Source organism: Sardina pilchardus, chromosome 8 (assembly GCF_963854185.1).
Source record: "Sardina pilchardus chromosome 8, fSarPil1.1, whole genome shotgun sequence".
Lineage (NCBI taxonomy): Eukaryota > Metazoa > Chordata > Actinopteri > Clupeiformes > Clupeidae > Sardina > Sardina pilchardus.
The window spans coordinates 24,499,036-24,515,074 of NC_085001.1; the positions used below are offsets into that span (position 1 = coordinate 24,499,036).

The window sequence follows — 16,039 nt, forward strand, 5'->3', positions numbered from 1 at the left end:
TCTCAATTAGTTGTCAGTTGGACATGAACTTGAAGTGGCAGTCACTGACTGTCAGTGATCTAAGCTTCAGAGAAAAACGTATACTGAGATCAGCTTAGGCCTAGGCCTACTGTAAAATCTTGTATGCTTTGGGCAGAATCTGATAAGGATTTGATAAGGATTTTCTTTGTCTTCTTACACTCCGAGGAAGTCGTAGCTAAACTACATTTCTTTATACCTCCAACCTACAAATGTTCTTTTTAAAAAAAAAAATAAAAAAAAATCTATATTATTTTTTAAATGACATTGATGATTGGTTTGGTGATTGAGGCATAAACAGACCTCATTAAGCAGGAAGTTAATGAGTAAGCATACCTTCACAACAGACAATCAGTAAGTTAATCATGTGATACACTGTGTCTGCCCATGTGTTCTCATACGTATGTGTCCACAATACAGCACTACATGACAGGGGGTGCCTCTCATAATGCCTCCTCGATCCTCGATGCTCGATCCTCGAGGGGCGTTCCCACTGATCTATAACTAACACTGGATAGACTATCCCATTGTTTCCCCCCCATCATTCTTTATGTAGATCAGTGAGGATCGAGGCATCGAGGAGCGAGGGAGGACGTATAAACGCTGCATGAGAGGCACCCATAGAAACATTTTCTTTTCCCTCACACAACACAACCACATAGTTGTAGTTATCCTGATCCTGATCCTCAGGCTGTATTGCCTTCCATCCTCATCTAGCTAGAGCTGATTCGGTAGATTCAATATGACTGACTTTAAAGGTCTAGCTTTTTTCCTTCTTCCACTGATCACGTGTTCAGCAGACTTTCTCTGAAATGTCACTGGGACCAGATGTGCTTACCAGAGCCTGATCTAAGAAGAGACAAGAAAAGGCCAAACCACAACCACTATGACACCATAACGAGTGCCGTCATCCCAAGCAGTGAGGCAGCGAAAGTGCGTAAACACACTCGCTTAATTTGCAACGTCAGCCACCAAGCACCCAAATTATTAATTATACATTATGTGGTGCCTGGGAATTATTCTGTGAAATGAACTCTGCAAGTGACCCTCTAAATGAGCTCGTGTGTTGTGTGTAAGTCACCAATTTGAGAACAGTGTCAGTTACATGAAGCATGTCACATTAGGGCAAAAACCAGAACATAACCATAATGACGTTTGACCTCCCACAGAGTTAGTAATTCATCAGTAGAATTGATGAATAACCAAAATAATAGCTCCCCTTTGACAAACAGGCTAACACAAACTATATGGGACAAATAATCTATCTTTAAATAATCAGCATTTAGCATTAGTATCAGTATTAGTCTTCTTGGAAGAGTGAGCGACGACACATATGGGAAAAAGGAGGTGAAGTGTACTTCTCTGCTCAATGCCATGTGAAAATCCAGCTATGCAGCTAATACATCAATCAAAATACATGATAAAAACACATTAGAATATGTATGCTATATTTTAGTTATTGTTTAGTCATTTAGATTGTGCACTAATCATGATATGAGCTGTACTATGGGAAACCAGTCAGAGGGGCAACACCGATGCAAGAATAGTCTTTTATTTTGAATTTTATCCCTTGACAATTCCTTTTGCTTGCTTTTTAACTGTATTCATCTGGAGCCATTGTAGAGAGATGTAGTACTTTGTACTAATATTTCAACCACATTCCCACTTGAAGTCTCTTTCCTTGAAGCTTTATACAATGAATTCCTACGAGTAGAAAGAACCATGAAAAAGAGTACATTTCATCTAAGCAATCTATACACAAGCCCCTGTGAGTCAACACGTGTGGTGTAATGTCAGGTTCCTTGGTGACGTCCCCGGTGTGTAGCACCAAACCAAAGACAAAGCTTGGAAGACAACTTAGAATCACAGACTAAGACTTTAAAATTACTTTTACAGTATGGCGCGGGAAAAAGGGGGCAAAAAAACCGAAAACAACAATTTGAAATGAACAATTTCAATTCCAGTCTGAAAGACAGACAGAGCACAAATGGTTTTGTTCACTTTCCTACACCTGATAGTGTCAACAAGCCTATCTGGTACAGGCTCCCTAATGGAAACAGGTGAGTTTGAGGCTGATTTGGCAGGGGTGGCTGGGAGCGATGTGGGGGATGCTATGGCTCAGAACTCCTCCTCTGCGTTGCGAGAGCGCGTGTCCTTCAGCTGCTTGAGCCGCTCGATGCAGTCGGTCACGCTGCGTTCTCCGTGGACCTTGTTGTCACGCGTGCGCACGTTGACGGTGTCGCTGGTCTTCTCCTTCTCTCCCACCACTGGACACAGAACAGGGAAAAGTCAAGGTCAAAGGTTAAAAGGGCACAGCTACTTTAGTGCTTTGAAAAAAGAAAGACACTTTAAATAGGGTACCTATGAACCACCACTGGCTCAAAAACGGTCTAGTCGATTTAAACAACACAATTTCCATCTTGACCAAGGAAGCATTAGCTGGTGCAGTCCCTTTTTTAATTCCTCTTCAAGTCATAAAACACTAAGATGGTGTTCTCTAGCCCATCACTGTACTACACCACCTTCCAAGGGGTGTGATGTACAGAGCGGAGGCAGTAGAGATGGCAGGGTCCAGCGCCACTCACCCAGGATGAAGTTGTACTGGGCCAGCTGGGCGTTCCTGATCTTCTTGTTGAGGGTGCAGCCCGGGTCCACATCCACGTCCGTCATCAAGCCCGCCATGTGGAACTGCTGCCGAACCTGGATGTGTGTGTGAGGGAAAAAAGTGAACTGAGCACACATACACACACATATAGCATACACACACGTGACCCTGCAAGGCGAAACCAGTCGTTTTGTGCATGGTGCTATTTTGAGAAAATCCACGATAAACAAATGAACGGGTTAAAATGTCGAATTTCACGTTTTCGCATAATTTGACAGCAAGCAGTCTATACTTTCATATTGTGAACAAATTTCACGGAAAAAACATACATTTTGAGTGTTAAACCCTGACTCTATTTAGGTGAAGATTCAACACATTACTAAATCATACCCATTATAGTCCAGCCGCTTAAAAAGGTGATTTTCTCCTCTTCTGGCGTATCGTGACAGGAGAACCATGGCAACTTTGGATCTTAAGAATACTTTTTGCAATATACATTTCGATACATCATTGGAAAGCTTGTTAAATGTTACTGGTTATGCCTTGCAGGGTCCCATATGACAGTGAGTCAGGGAAAGTTGTCAAAATGACAACCTTGTGTAGTAGCAAATAAAAAAAAATTGTACAGGACAGGTGTTATAATATTGTACAGGTGCTTTAAAATGACAAAGGTTAAAGTTGCCAAAAGTCACACCTTTTCTGCGTATTCCTCACAAGTAGGTCCGACAGGTACAACCATCACCTGCCGTGGAGACAGCCAGAGAGGCCTGAAAGGAGGAAAGATCGTTAGTCACTATTATTATTCTTGAAGCCGTTTCCCTGTGACTGATAGGACAGTGAAGATGCGGACAGGAAGCCAGCGGGAGAAAGATGGGGTGTGATCGGGCAATGACCCGGGTCGGACACAAACTTGTGTCTCCACGGGCAGTCGGGCACCCAGCCCCACATGCAGCATAGGTGCTGTAGCCAGCTGCGCCACAGCGCCCTGCCATTATGTAAGGGATAACGGCCGACGAGGTGACCGGTTCGATGGAAATAATGGCTAGGTGGAGGTCTAGAACTCCGGCGACGTGCGAAGCACGGAGACGGAGTTACCTCCGCCGTGCCATTATTTCCATCGAACCGGTCACCTCGTCGGCCGTTATCCCGCTTATCTCCCGTTTGTATTCATAACCTGTATTTTTAGAACATAGTTTTATTCCACCGTTGCGTCCGTTAACATCGCTAAAACTGTCTTGATTGTGGAACTACTTTCCGCTACATATCAACTTTCTACCTGCAGGACAAAACTGCCGTTACTAGTTCTAAATGGATGGTTGCTATGGCCAAAGGCCAGTCGTTAGTTCTAAATGGCTGGTTGCTACGGCCAAAAGCCAGTCGTTAGTTCTATCTCTCCCGTTGTCAAGCGGGCATATCCCAGGATTCTGATTAACTTTGAAAGATCGCTACTTTTATAGCCTACATGGCATCCAACTAGCTACAATCCACCTCCGTCATATGCTACAATGTTACTATGGTTCTGCACGTCTGTATTTCAGCTTGGATGCAACGTCACAGTTCATTTAAACTTCGCAACGAGTTTGGCGAATTAATATTCAAGTGTGATACGGGAACTACTTCAAAGGTAGCAGGTTATACGAAGTTAATGGCCACCCCATCAGCCAATCAGAGAAGAGAATTCCATTGTTGAGGGAGATAATCATTATTAACAATGATTATGGCCCATTGCCTCTCCTCTCCCATTCCCCACACACACACACACACACACACACACACACACACACACACACACACACACACACACACACACACACACACACACACACACACACACACACACACACACACACACACACACACACACACACACACACACACACACACACACACACACACACACACACACACACACACACACACACACACACACACACACACACACACACACACACACACACAATGAGGTGTAGCACAGAGATGTACCAGAGGTAAAATTCTTCTGTAACAATATCTGGTATTGACCTTAAATCATTTACACCTACCATTTCCCGCCGTAGTTTTCTGTCAGGATGGCGATCATTCTCTCCACTGATCCCAGAATGGCTCTGTGGATGATCACTGGCCTCTTCTTGTCATCACCATCATGGCTACAAGAGAAACCACACGTCAAGTCTACTGCTTTTTAAAAACACGCAAACATCTGTTTCCAATAACGACCACATGGTGTCACCAAAACGTCACCATCACCACACTCAAGATGCCTGTGGCCAGTGACTTTGGCTACTGACTGATATGATTCACAGGGCCAAATATGTGTGTGGCATTAACCTTGGAATCTTTTTTTTTTTTTTTTTGGAAATAAATAAATGTTAAAAAAATAAAATCTTTCAGTTGTGGAAATAAACACACAAACAAAAAAGATGTAGCCCTGGGAATTAACAGGCCGAGATCCAAAAGCAGCAGAGTGTGTGTGTGTGTGTGTGTGTGTGTGTGTGTGTGTGTGTGTGTGTGTGTGTACGGATGGACAAGCAGACCTTTGAGAACACACACAAACATGAGCATTTCAACTTGACTCCATCCCAACAAAATATTTGAGAAATGAACCTGTCCAAACAACAGCAACAGCAACAGCTGGGGGCCTGTCAGCTTCAGACAGCCATCTCAAACGGCCATTTCAAATGCCATGCTCTTACTCCCCAGGCCCGAAAACACGACGTTACCTGACAAAGGTGAGATTGAAGCGGATGGGCAACTGGAAGTCCAGCTGGATGGTGGCACACTGGTGGTAGCGGCCGATGGCATCCTTGATCTGAATGTCAATCTGCGGGGAGACAAATTGACGCCCCAGGGAGAAAGACAGAGATTAATCGCTCCGTCTGGTTGGTAGAGGTAAAAAAAAAAAAAAAAAAAACAGTACAAAGTCTGTGTTCATTAGCAGATGCCGAGGCTCCCTTCTTACCTTTGGTCCATAGAAAGCTCCGTCCCCTGGGTTCAAGACCCACTTCTCTCCAAATTCGTTCAGACTGTTTTCCAGTTGCTGCAAAAAATAAATAAATAAATAAATAAAAACCCAGACAGGGCAAATAAATAAAAAAATAATTTTGAAAAGGGGAAAAAAAAAAAAAAAAGACTTTCATCTGTGAAATGGCTTTTCAAGTGCTTGGGATTAGTAGATCTTTATTCAGCTTCTTTTTTTACGGGCTCTGACAGGCCTGTGACTAAATCTGTGAACTATGTTACCTGTCACCTTTAAGAGGATTTGCTGTTAAATGTCACCTGGACTTTTCTCCCCCAAAGTGACATCTGATTTAAGGTAAAGGAGGCATTCGAGAGAGTGACTGAGGAGAGAGAGGCGGAGGGGGGAGACGGAGGAAGAAGAGGAGGAGGAGGAGGAGGAAGAAGAGAGAAAACATGACAGGTGCTGGAGAGCTGACAGACAGACTGACAGCCGTGTTCTACCTTTTCGGCCTGGTCCCAGACCGCCACCTCTCCCAGGAACTTCTCCGGTCGGGTGGAGAGGTTCAGCTTGAACGTGAAGCCGAACACGTTGTAGACAGTGCGCAGGAAGTCGAGGCACCCTTTGATCTCGCTCTCAATCTGAGGAGGGAAGAAGTAACATACCATTAGAAACACTGAAGTACAGACGCCAACAAGCAATACTACATTCACATCAAGAATCACTTATTTATTCATTTTGGATCAGAGTTTCCTTTCAACTGCATGGTTCTCAGACAACTGAAGTCTGGATGCAACATAATATGCATTTTTTATACCTCCTGCTATTCTTTTAAAAACAAAGAATGTTAAAATAGCTGACTGCAACATCAAAAGAAAGTATTCACATGTGGTCACTCTTGTCACACATGTGCCTCACAATCTCTACTAAACTGTACAGTTAGACTCTAAGGAGCTTCCTCGAGATGGATGCATTGCGAGCGTAGGTCCGTGGTCCACTCACCTGGTCCATGGTGCAGAAGATGTGGGCGTCGTCCTGCTGGAAGCGCCGCACGCGGGTCAGTCCCGTCAGCGCCCCCGACAGCTCGTTGCGGTGCAGCACGCCAAAGTCCGCCATGCGCAGGGGCAGCTCTCTCCAGGAGCGCGGCCGGTGGTCAAACATCAGACTGCGGGGGGAGCAGGAGAAGCTCAATGTAACCACTTCACAGTGAATAAAGATATGCAGCCGGTGTGGCACTTCATAGAATAGTTTCCCAGACAAAGTGACAGACAGCCTAAAGTGCTCGACAGATAGAGTGCCTCTCATTCGTCTTTTTATCTATCCTCCATTCCTTCCTTCCTTCCTTCCTCGGTCCTCCGGCTCGTTCCCACTGATCTAGAAAACGCTGGATAGACTATCCCATTGTTGCCGTCCCATCATTCTTTATCTAGATCAGTGGGAACGAGGACCGAGGAAGGAAGGGAGGATATATAAAAAGACTAATGAGAGGCACCCATGGGTGCCGACATGAGCACAGCGCCCTCTGCTTTTTAACACTTCACTACATTACATTCAATTGTTTTCAATACAACGCTGCACACCAGCATTAAACTGTATTGCTGCACCGGCGTCGATGACAATTCAGTTCTATTTTGGTCAGCGCTTCTCAATAAAATCCAAAGCTTGTTTATCGAATGCTTTTCGGTTAAACATTTCCGTGTGTGAGTGTGAGTGAGTGCCTATGTGCAGAATGCTTAGAGCCTTACACACTGGTGCTCTCAATATGCTCTCTAGTCTAAGGGCCTGTCCATGCCCAGTTGAAATGAAAATGTATGTCACTTGAACCCCTAGCGGACCCTCCTGGACGCACAGGGCATCACACTGGCTACTCTACAGCAAGCAGTCACTCTGGGGTGGACGGAGCGGACAGGCCTTGGGTCAGTGCCAACGGCAAGATTTTCAGGACAAACTTGTCAATTAGCTAATTAGCCCGGGTTGGCAGCAGCCAAGAGAGAGCACTAACAAATGACTTAATTACCAAATGAGCTCAAGCAGGCTCAGAGATGTTGGTTAAGGGCCGTTAATAGCAGATGTTGCTTTTCGCTGCTGCTGCTGCCGCCGAGTGCGTGTCGAAGAGTCGGGAGAGTCTTACCAGTGGCCTGGGCAGTTCATGGGCTTCAGGGCGAACGTCTCCTTCTCCGACTCGAAGGAGAACATGTTCTCGCTGTAGTGCTGCCAGTGGCCGGAGGTCTGCCACAGCTTGCTGTTGTAGATGTTGGGGGTGACCACTTCCTGGAAGCCCCGCTTCCTGTACTCACTCTGGTGGGCAAGATCAGAGAGAAATCAGACCCCAGATTTTCTTTTATTCAACCAGTCTTGGGCCGGGTTTCCCAGATTCGTTAAGAAGCTCTTAAGTGCTAAGGACTTCTTAGGAGCGCTCTAAGAACGTTCTAAGAACGCTCCTATGAAGTTCGTAGCACTTAAGAGCTTCTTAATGAATCTGGGAAACCCGGCCCTGATCTTAACACCATGACAAACAACAACAGCAAATGCATTCTAATTCTACATTTTAATAAATAGAAGTACACTAATTCACTTAAACCAAGAGCTAGCTAACTGCGCGGCCCTTTCAAAACTCGGACTTGAGAAGGGACTCACCCGGATGAACTGGACGAGGGAGTTGTAGATGTACGCCCCCTTGGGCAGGAAGAAACAGCTGCCGGGGCTCAAGTCGTGGAAGAAGAACAGGTCCTGCTCCTGCAGGGATACAAACGAGTGTGAGACAGAAGACAAAAAGGAGTGAGAGAGCGAGAGAAAGAGAGAGAGGGGGGGTGAGAGAGAGAGAGAGAGTGAGAAAGGGGGTGAGAGATAGAGAAGGGGTGAGAGAGAGAGAGAGAGAGAGAGACAGAGAGAGAGGTGAGTGAGGAGGGCGAGAGGAGCGGCATGTCAGATTAGCGGCACCCGCGTCTCCGTGGTGACAAAGCGCTCCCCGGGCGCCCATCAGTGCCGCGGCCTGGCAGATGGCACATTAAGGCGGCAGACATCTGCATGCTTTATGGCGGCACTGGCACGCCTCTGCATCAACGCGCCACCCGCCGCCGCATCTCACCGACAAACCGGACGGACGGGGTGGGGTGGGGCGGCCGGGATCGCCCGTCGTCGCATTGCCGACAGCTGGCGCGCCGAGCCATTATCACACCTACGAGTCCTCGCGTCCTCTGCGCTCTTTCTCGATCCATGTGTTAGCCCTGCCTTGACACCTAGGTCATATCCTCCATTACCAACACACACCACATCTATTTAGCCCTTACTTAGGCTTACAGATTGGTCTCTCTCACACACACACACACACACACACACACACACACACACACACACACACACACACACACACACACACACACACACACACACACACACACACACACACACACACACACACACACACACACACACACACACACACACACACACACACACACACACACACACACACACACACACACACACACACACACACACACACACACACACACACACACACACACACGATGCTATTATAAGTGCCCCATCAATCAGTCGATAAATTATGTCTGGAATAAGTGTTCCTTTTTTTGTGGCCCTCCTCTCATTAGCGTTAAGCTTTTAATGCGCGCTTCTTTACGAGAGTGTGTCCAGATGTTCGCCTCGCTAATAAAAGAGTGGAGCAGAGAGAAAAACACATTCTGGATGTTTCTGGATAACGACACCGCGCACTAAAAACCACGACACCGAACCTGGCCCTGCTTTTATAGTGATGGCACCGCGGCCCCTAAAAAAATTGCTTGCCGTGCAAACCGAAGTTTACGACGCTCTTGCGCTCACATCCATCACGAGGGGCCGGGATGACAAGGGGTCAGATAACGCCATCGATCGTGCCGCGCTGCTTTGGGGCTTTGGGTACGTACCCGTCCGAGTTTGCGGTGGTCGCGGTTCTTGGCCTCCTCCTGGAACTTCTCCCACTCCTTCAGCATCTTGGGGTCGGGGAAGGAGATGCCGTAGATCCGCTGCAGGCTCTCCATGTCTGCCTTCCCCTCCCAGTAGGTGGAGGAGTTCTGCAATGGTTACACAAAAGTGTGCTCCTTTACAGACAAAACCAAACATCAATAATGTGTGTGTGTGTGTGTGTGTGTGTGTGTGTGTGTGTGTGTGTATGTGTGTATATGTGTCTGTGACTGTGTGCGTGTGTGTATGTGTGTCTGTGACTGTGTGTCTGTGTCTGTGACTGTGTGTGTGTGTGTGTGTGTGTGTGTGTGTGTGTGTGTGTGTGTGTGTGTGTGTGTGTGTGTGTGTGTGTGTGTGTGTGTGTGTGTGTGTGTGTGTGTCTGGACATATGTGTATCCTTGTAGGTCTTCTCCAGATGATTTTAAGCAATCGACCAACTGACAGCCAATTCTTATCATTGCTGTCTTCAGGAACTCTGCCCAGTATAAATTTAAATGTGCCTTTTGTGCTTTAAAATAAGTCTTTGTTGTGTGAGGAGTGTGTAGTGAGGACACGCGTTCTATACCTTGTGGATCTTTAGGGCCTTGATCTTTCCAGTGTGCCTCACGTGGGGACCTCTGCAGAGGTCAATTAAAGGACCACACCTAAAGAAGGACATGATAAAACCAGACGCAGAGCTGGCTTAGACCTGCTCCTGTCTTCAGAAAATGGAAAGTCCACTTGTGTTGAGCAGCTAACAGGACAAGAGAAAAGAATGTGGATGTGCGTCAAACCTGTAAACAGTGGTGGTTGGAGTGGTCACTTTCTCGTTCAAGATCCTGCACTTAAACTTGTTGTACTGCAGGGAGAAAAAGAGAGGTGGGTTGAAGAGATGGGGAGGGTAGTGGAAAAATAAAAAATAAAGCAAATTTCAATTTCTCTGCTATGGAAGTCTTCCGAGTATGTCGTCTTTTCAGGGCGAGATAGACATGGTATTTTTTCCCCCCCGGAGTGCGAGCGGTGGGAGAGCTACCTTGAACATTTCCAGGAGAGTCTCCTTCTTTATCTCCAGCCTCTCAAAGGGCTGCTTCTCCTTGATGATTTTCTTACACAGGTTCTCCAGACCGGGGAAGTCATTACTCGAAACCCCTCTGCCAGACGGAGGGGAAAAAAGCAAGAGAGCGAGACAGAGAGCAGAGATGCACAGAGAGGGTGAGAGATGGAAGGCAAAATGGGACAAACTTTATTAACTTCAAACCTCAGAAAAGGTAAACCTTTTCATTAATAAACATGAGTTCTCTGAGCCCAAAGTGCATAGTTGAACACCGAAGTGAGAGTCTGGGAAATGTCGGGAGAGGGTATCGCTAATTAAAAAGCGCTCAAGCACGGCCTCGACCCTGTATGTCACACAAGTCCCACCGAATGCACGTATGCAATAAGCCGGGCAACCTGTTCCGATGCCGACAGATGGAAACCACAAACAAGGTGCCGCCTGTCAGTAGAGTTATCTCTCAGAACATAATTACCATAAAAAGACTATCATCGGGAAAGAGCTGCCCTTGCTAATAGTCATCTACACTAATTTGCGCGAGATTAGGTCAGAGGAAATGTACGAGTCGCACAGAAGGTCAAGCTAAATTGTTTACCGGCCATTTTTTTTCTTTCTTTCTTTTTATATGCCCTTGTTCTCTTGAAAGTGCGAACAGTGAAGTCTTTGTTATGGTAATTAGCTAGAAGACATTCATTTCTGACCATGGATTCATTTAGCCTTCAAAACGTGACCTTTTCCTCAAGGCTCTCTGAACACGATTTGGCACTTATTTACTTTTCATGTGCTGCCAAATTAAGGTTAATATAAAAAGAACAAAAATGAAATACTACACAACCTGCCAGTTGAAATAAAAAGCTGAAAGCTCTTCTCATCAGCTGCAGGTTCTGACCATGAATCTGCTTTTCACTTATTGCTCAGTACAGTTTCAAGGCCTTTTCTTTGTCTTGGTCCAGCAATTAGCCAAGCATACGTGGTGGGCATCTGCACAAACCCACTGCACATAGAAAATAAGAAATACTCGACTCACTCGCTATCCAGAAACATGTCGTAGTAGAAGCCGCTCTCGATGGGGGGTCCGTAGCACAGGCAGCCACCGTATACTCGCTCCATGGCCTCGCCCATGATGTGGGCACTGGAGTGCCAATACACCTGCGAAGGCAAACACCTGAGTTCAACAAACGGGCAAAGTTCACCGCAGAGTCTGTGAATACACAGACTGGGAGAGCTGGGTCATTCTTGTAGGTGCTATTCTCATCACCTCTGCCAAGAAGGTTATGATTTCAGTTTAGCCAGTCTGTCTGTGTGTGTGTCTGTGTGCCTGTCTCTCTGTCTGTCTGTCTGTCTGTCTATGAGGCCAATTTTCACATGCAACTTACATGCATGGCACATGCCAGAATCTACTAAATTTTGCAGCCATTTTGGGAGTATTTTGAGCACATTTAAGAGCTTTCGGATTAATTTATTTTTGGTCATATTTTGTCATTACGAGATTGGCCATTTGGCCTTGGTTGGGGGGTCTGTGCTCTCCGAGTCCCCTTAATCAGGTCCTGATTTCAGGTATTGATCCCTTGGTAAAACTGGTATGCACAGCTTGTGCCTATCCAACAGAATGGTAAAAATGTTTGGTTGACAGATTAAAATGGATTGCCATCATCTCCATCTCCTTCATACCCCTCAGAACACAGATTTGTTTTCCAAGTTCTGAGCTGATTTCATATTAAAATTTCACAAGAGTAAGCAGAATGTTTTACATATATTAGTATGCTGTGTTTTTTTATATATTAACATTTTCCACTGACACACTGTAGTTCAAAGGCACCTTTGATTACAATATAAATGTCTAAATATGCCAAGTCTGTGAATACTCTATTTGGGTCTAAATTGCTGTTAAAAGCACAAAATAATAAATGATTCAACTGAGAGATGAAGAGTTCATCTAAAAGCATTTCATCAACATTAGGTATAAAAGTGCTCTTAACACTCTTCTGTAAATTATCCTTAAGTGGTAGGACAACATTTTGGGCAACATCCAAATAGGCCACAACTGCTACAGTACGTATCTCTTAACAAATGTGTGCATAGAAACATCTGACTCACTCTGCACTTTCAGCACTAAGACAACATGAGGAGTGTAGAAGATAAGGAGGGCGCAAACCAACCCTGCATACATTTAACAGGAAACATTGGAATCCATATTCTCCAAACAATGAAAGTGGGCCTTCTGGTATAGCAGCAACATCTCTCCATTAAGTATTTAATTAGTTAAGTTTCCTTAACTTACCGTAATTTCTCAACTATTAGCTGTGGCTTATGTATCGATTTTGCTAAATTTCTTCAGCTATTCCAGCTCAATTTTAAGATATATTTTTTAATGATTTTATTACATGGGGGCATATGAGGTTAACACACAGGGGCAGTTAATATGGTTTTGTTCATTTTTAACTTGCATGATGAAACACTGTCCTGTGGCTTATACACAATGTGGCTGATGCACGGCAAATTACTGTAAATTTTGCATTCTTTACCCTTAATATTCAGATGCTGGTAGTGAATGAGCAACTTACAGCTTGAGCTTCTTCATCATCAAACTTGAGGAGCTGCAGGCTGCAGTCCTGTTCTAAGGGTCTGTCCAGGTCCCACACAGCATTGTTCACTTTAGCAATCACAGTATTATCAGCAAGGCCTTGGCTGTTGAAGGGGAGAGCCAAGACAAAACAAGGTCAGACATTAAACATCTGAGGTTTTGCAATACAGCAAGCAAATGTTGACCAGCTTTTTACCATAACTTCAGATTTAAGACTTAGAGGAACATCGTCTTTCTGAAAAATCAACTAACTCATGACTACTCTCAAGTCACATGTGCGAAAGTCATCACATGCATCTATCATCAGACAGGAAGAAGTCACATTTTCAACGTTGTTTTCAATACCGTCCCATCTTTTAACTTGGGTTAGCACAAGTGCTATATAAATAAAGATTATTGAAATAAGTAGTATTATCATCATCTTGGCCCTAATAGTCATTGTAGACTTTTAACCACCTGTGCCAGGCAAACAGATTAGCAATGACCACCACGTCCGCAAACACACTTTGCTGTGCACACTTTGACCCTTCTTTCCGGTGATAACATGCAAGTGCTCAGCAGTAAATGTGGTAAAGCTTGCGGGATAGTAACCTGCTTCTTCATAAAGAGGGGGCTGACTACCACCGTACCTGATGCCACAGGCCACTGTGTACGGGGTGGTCTTCCAGGACTCCCCATCCACCACCTTCCCGTCGGGCAGGGTGATCTTGATGGGCTTGCTGTCCTTCTCTGCCCGCTCAGCCAAGAGGGCATCATTCTCTGCTTTCAGCTTGTTGTAGAGGGCCAGACGATCCTCGATGTACTGGGGAGGGGGGTTGAGCTGTGGAGTGGTAGAGAGGGGGTGAAGTCAGAGTAGTGCATGTGCCTGACGAAGGCCCTGTTGGATTGAAACGTTGCTTTTTTTTCCACTTTTGATAAAACTCTCGAAGCTACTCCAGTGTGCAGACATTCTCTTTTGCTTTTACCACGTGGTAGAGAGGGGTCCTAATGAATGGGTGAATATTTTGGTGTAACAGGTTGCGTCATTGCCGCCCAAATTTGGCTAGCGTGAAGCACTTGGCCGTGTTGATTTAATACAGTCATATAAAAGATGTGTATCACACTTTTAATACTGAACTATGTTCAAAAATCAAACATATTAATACTATAACATACTGTGACTACCCTCCTCACTGCTACTGGAAACGGCTGTGTGATTGAAAAACACACCAGCCAATACTCTGCGCAAACATACTGTGTACATACTGTGTGAGTGTTTTAAGCCAGTGTTAGTAAATGCCTACTAGACCACTGCTGAACGTAGACAATGTCAGGGCAGGAATGCCTGCCTGATGTATTGCTGGTGATTTCTGGCACCCATGCATCACTCACCTCTGTTTTTCCTGCAGCATCCCCTGTAGCACCTTTGCTCTTTTTCTTTGATGCTTTATCTCCAGGAGCTCCGTCCTGACAAAACATTGCACCACATTAATAAAGCAACCACACCTGTTTATTTTTTTTTAGTACGACGTTGCAGACGTGTTCCTTGTGTGTGTGTGTGTGTGTGTGTGTGTGTGTGTGTGTGTGTGTGTGTGTGTGTGTGTGTGTGTGTGTGTGTGTGTGTGTGTGTGTGTGTGTGTATGTGTGTGTGTGTGTGCTGCTCCACCCAGCTAATCCCAGTCCACGTTAACGTCAAATAGGAACAAAACCTGGCACCTGGCAGCATATACCTTGTGTGACAAGTTTGACAGCTAGAGTAGTCTAAGTGTGACTAGTGATGAGAGCAGCTAGACGTCATGAAGTTATTAACATCGGAAAAACAGGTAGGTAAACAATAAAGGTCTGCTAAAATGTGTGGTTTCGTGGCATGTTCTGCCAAGGATACTTCATATACATCACACCACAACTGCCCATCTAAGCATCAGCCGTTACATCCTAAACCTTTCTAAACCAGCCTAAACTATCGAAAGCCATCAGAGAGTGGGTCTTATCTAGGTAACAATGCAGCACCCCGACACATGCATTGGCAGCATGTTTTCAATGAGAACCCAAGTTGACGGCTAGCATTCTAGCTAGCAGCTAACCTCGCCGGCTAGATTATCAAATGGACGGAACGTTACCTTCTTCCCTTCCTCAACTTGCAGCGCCTTCATCTGCTGAGCAACTTTCTCCTCCTCCATACTGAAATTACTGCTGCTAGATAGAAATGTACAGAGAGAAACAAACTTCTGATGAAATTACAATACAAGACACGACTCCTGTCTCACCGGCATGTACATTTCCCGGATATGATGGTGTCTTCGTTTCATCGCCAATGCTGATGCAACACTTGCAGTGAGAGGCGGTAATTTTCTGATTGACAGGATCTGTAGCGAATCAGGACTGAATGAGTGGTCTTACCGACAGTCGCAGACAGATGATGCAAGGATTTCTTACTACTGCAATTTTTTTAATGAGCTGCAACGCTGAGTTGTTATAATGATGATAATATAATAGTAATAATAATAATAATAATAATAATAATAATGATAATAATTCTGCTCTTATTATTATTATTATTATTATTAGTAGTAGTAGTAGTAGTAATACTAGACCTAGTATTAGTATTACCTAGTATTATTAATGATAAGAAGAATAATAATAAGCAAGGCATCATCAATAAACACAATATATAGCCTATCTACATATGTTGTATATCTGTATCTGTATATGTTGTATTGAGGACATAGGCTTATGCATACAAAGCAATTCACTTGTAGCGTAAACTATTTACTCTCATACAATTTCCATATTGGAAAAAACAATACTCTGGGTTTGTGACACTGAAAAAACACGCGTAGTTCTTGTGCTGCTTCAATATATCATAGTGATTTCTAGCAAGCCCTTTCCAAGAAGATGTGTCAT

At 44.8% G+C, this 16,039-nt stretch overlaps 1 protein-coding gene across 1 annotated transcript; it reads right to left on the bottom strand.

The window, feature by feature from the left end:
• Positions 1–1,554: 1,554 nt before the first annotated feature.
• Positions 1,555–15,424, bottom strand: tars1 (threonyl-tRNA synthetase 1). The gene is made up of 19 exons (XM_062543310.1): positions 15,256–15,424; positions 14,528–14,602; positions 13,786–13,976; positions 13,137–13,260; positions 11,600–11,721; positions 10,555–10,672; positions 10,316–10,380; positions 10,108–10,186; positions 9,506–9,652; positions 8,217–8,315; positions 7,711–7,877; positions 6,582–6,744; positions 6,083–6,220; positions 5,583–5,660; positions 5,344–5,444; positions 4,666–4,770; positions 3,318–3,390; positions 2,604–2,718; positions 1,555–2,285 (listed from the first exon to the last, which is right to left on the bottom strand). The coding sequence occupies exons 1-19, from the start codon at positions 15,313–15,315 to the stop codon at positions 2,137–2,139; spliced, it is 2,169 nt and encodes a 722-aa protein (XP_062399294.1). The 5' UTR covers positions 15,316–15,424; the 3' UTR covers positions 1,555–2,136.
• Between the last annotated feature and the right edge of the window lie 615 nt (positions 15,425–16,039).

Bases quoted from the DNA above. Each gene is read 5' to 3' on its own strand.
- tars1 (XM_062543310.1), bottom strand. From the start codon at position 15,315: ATGGAGGAGGAGAAAGTTGCTCAGCAGATGAAGGCGCTGCAAGTTGAG. The intron at 7,878-8,216 runs GTGAGTCCCTTC...CTTGCCCACCAG, and splicing joins CCCTCGTCCAGTTCATCCGG to AGTGAGTACAGGAAGCGGGG. The intron at 6,745-7,710 runs GTAAGACTCTCC...CTCCCCCCGCAG, and splicing joins ATGAACTGCCCAGGCCACTG to TCTGATGTTTGACCACCGGC.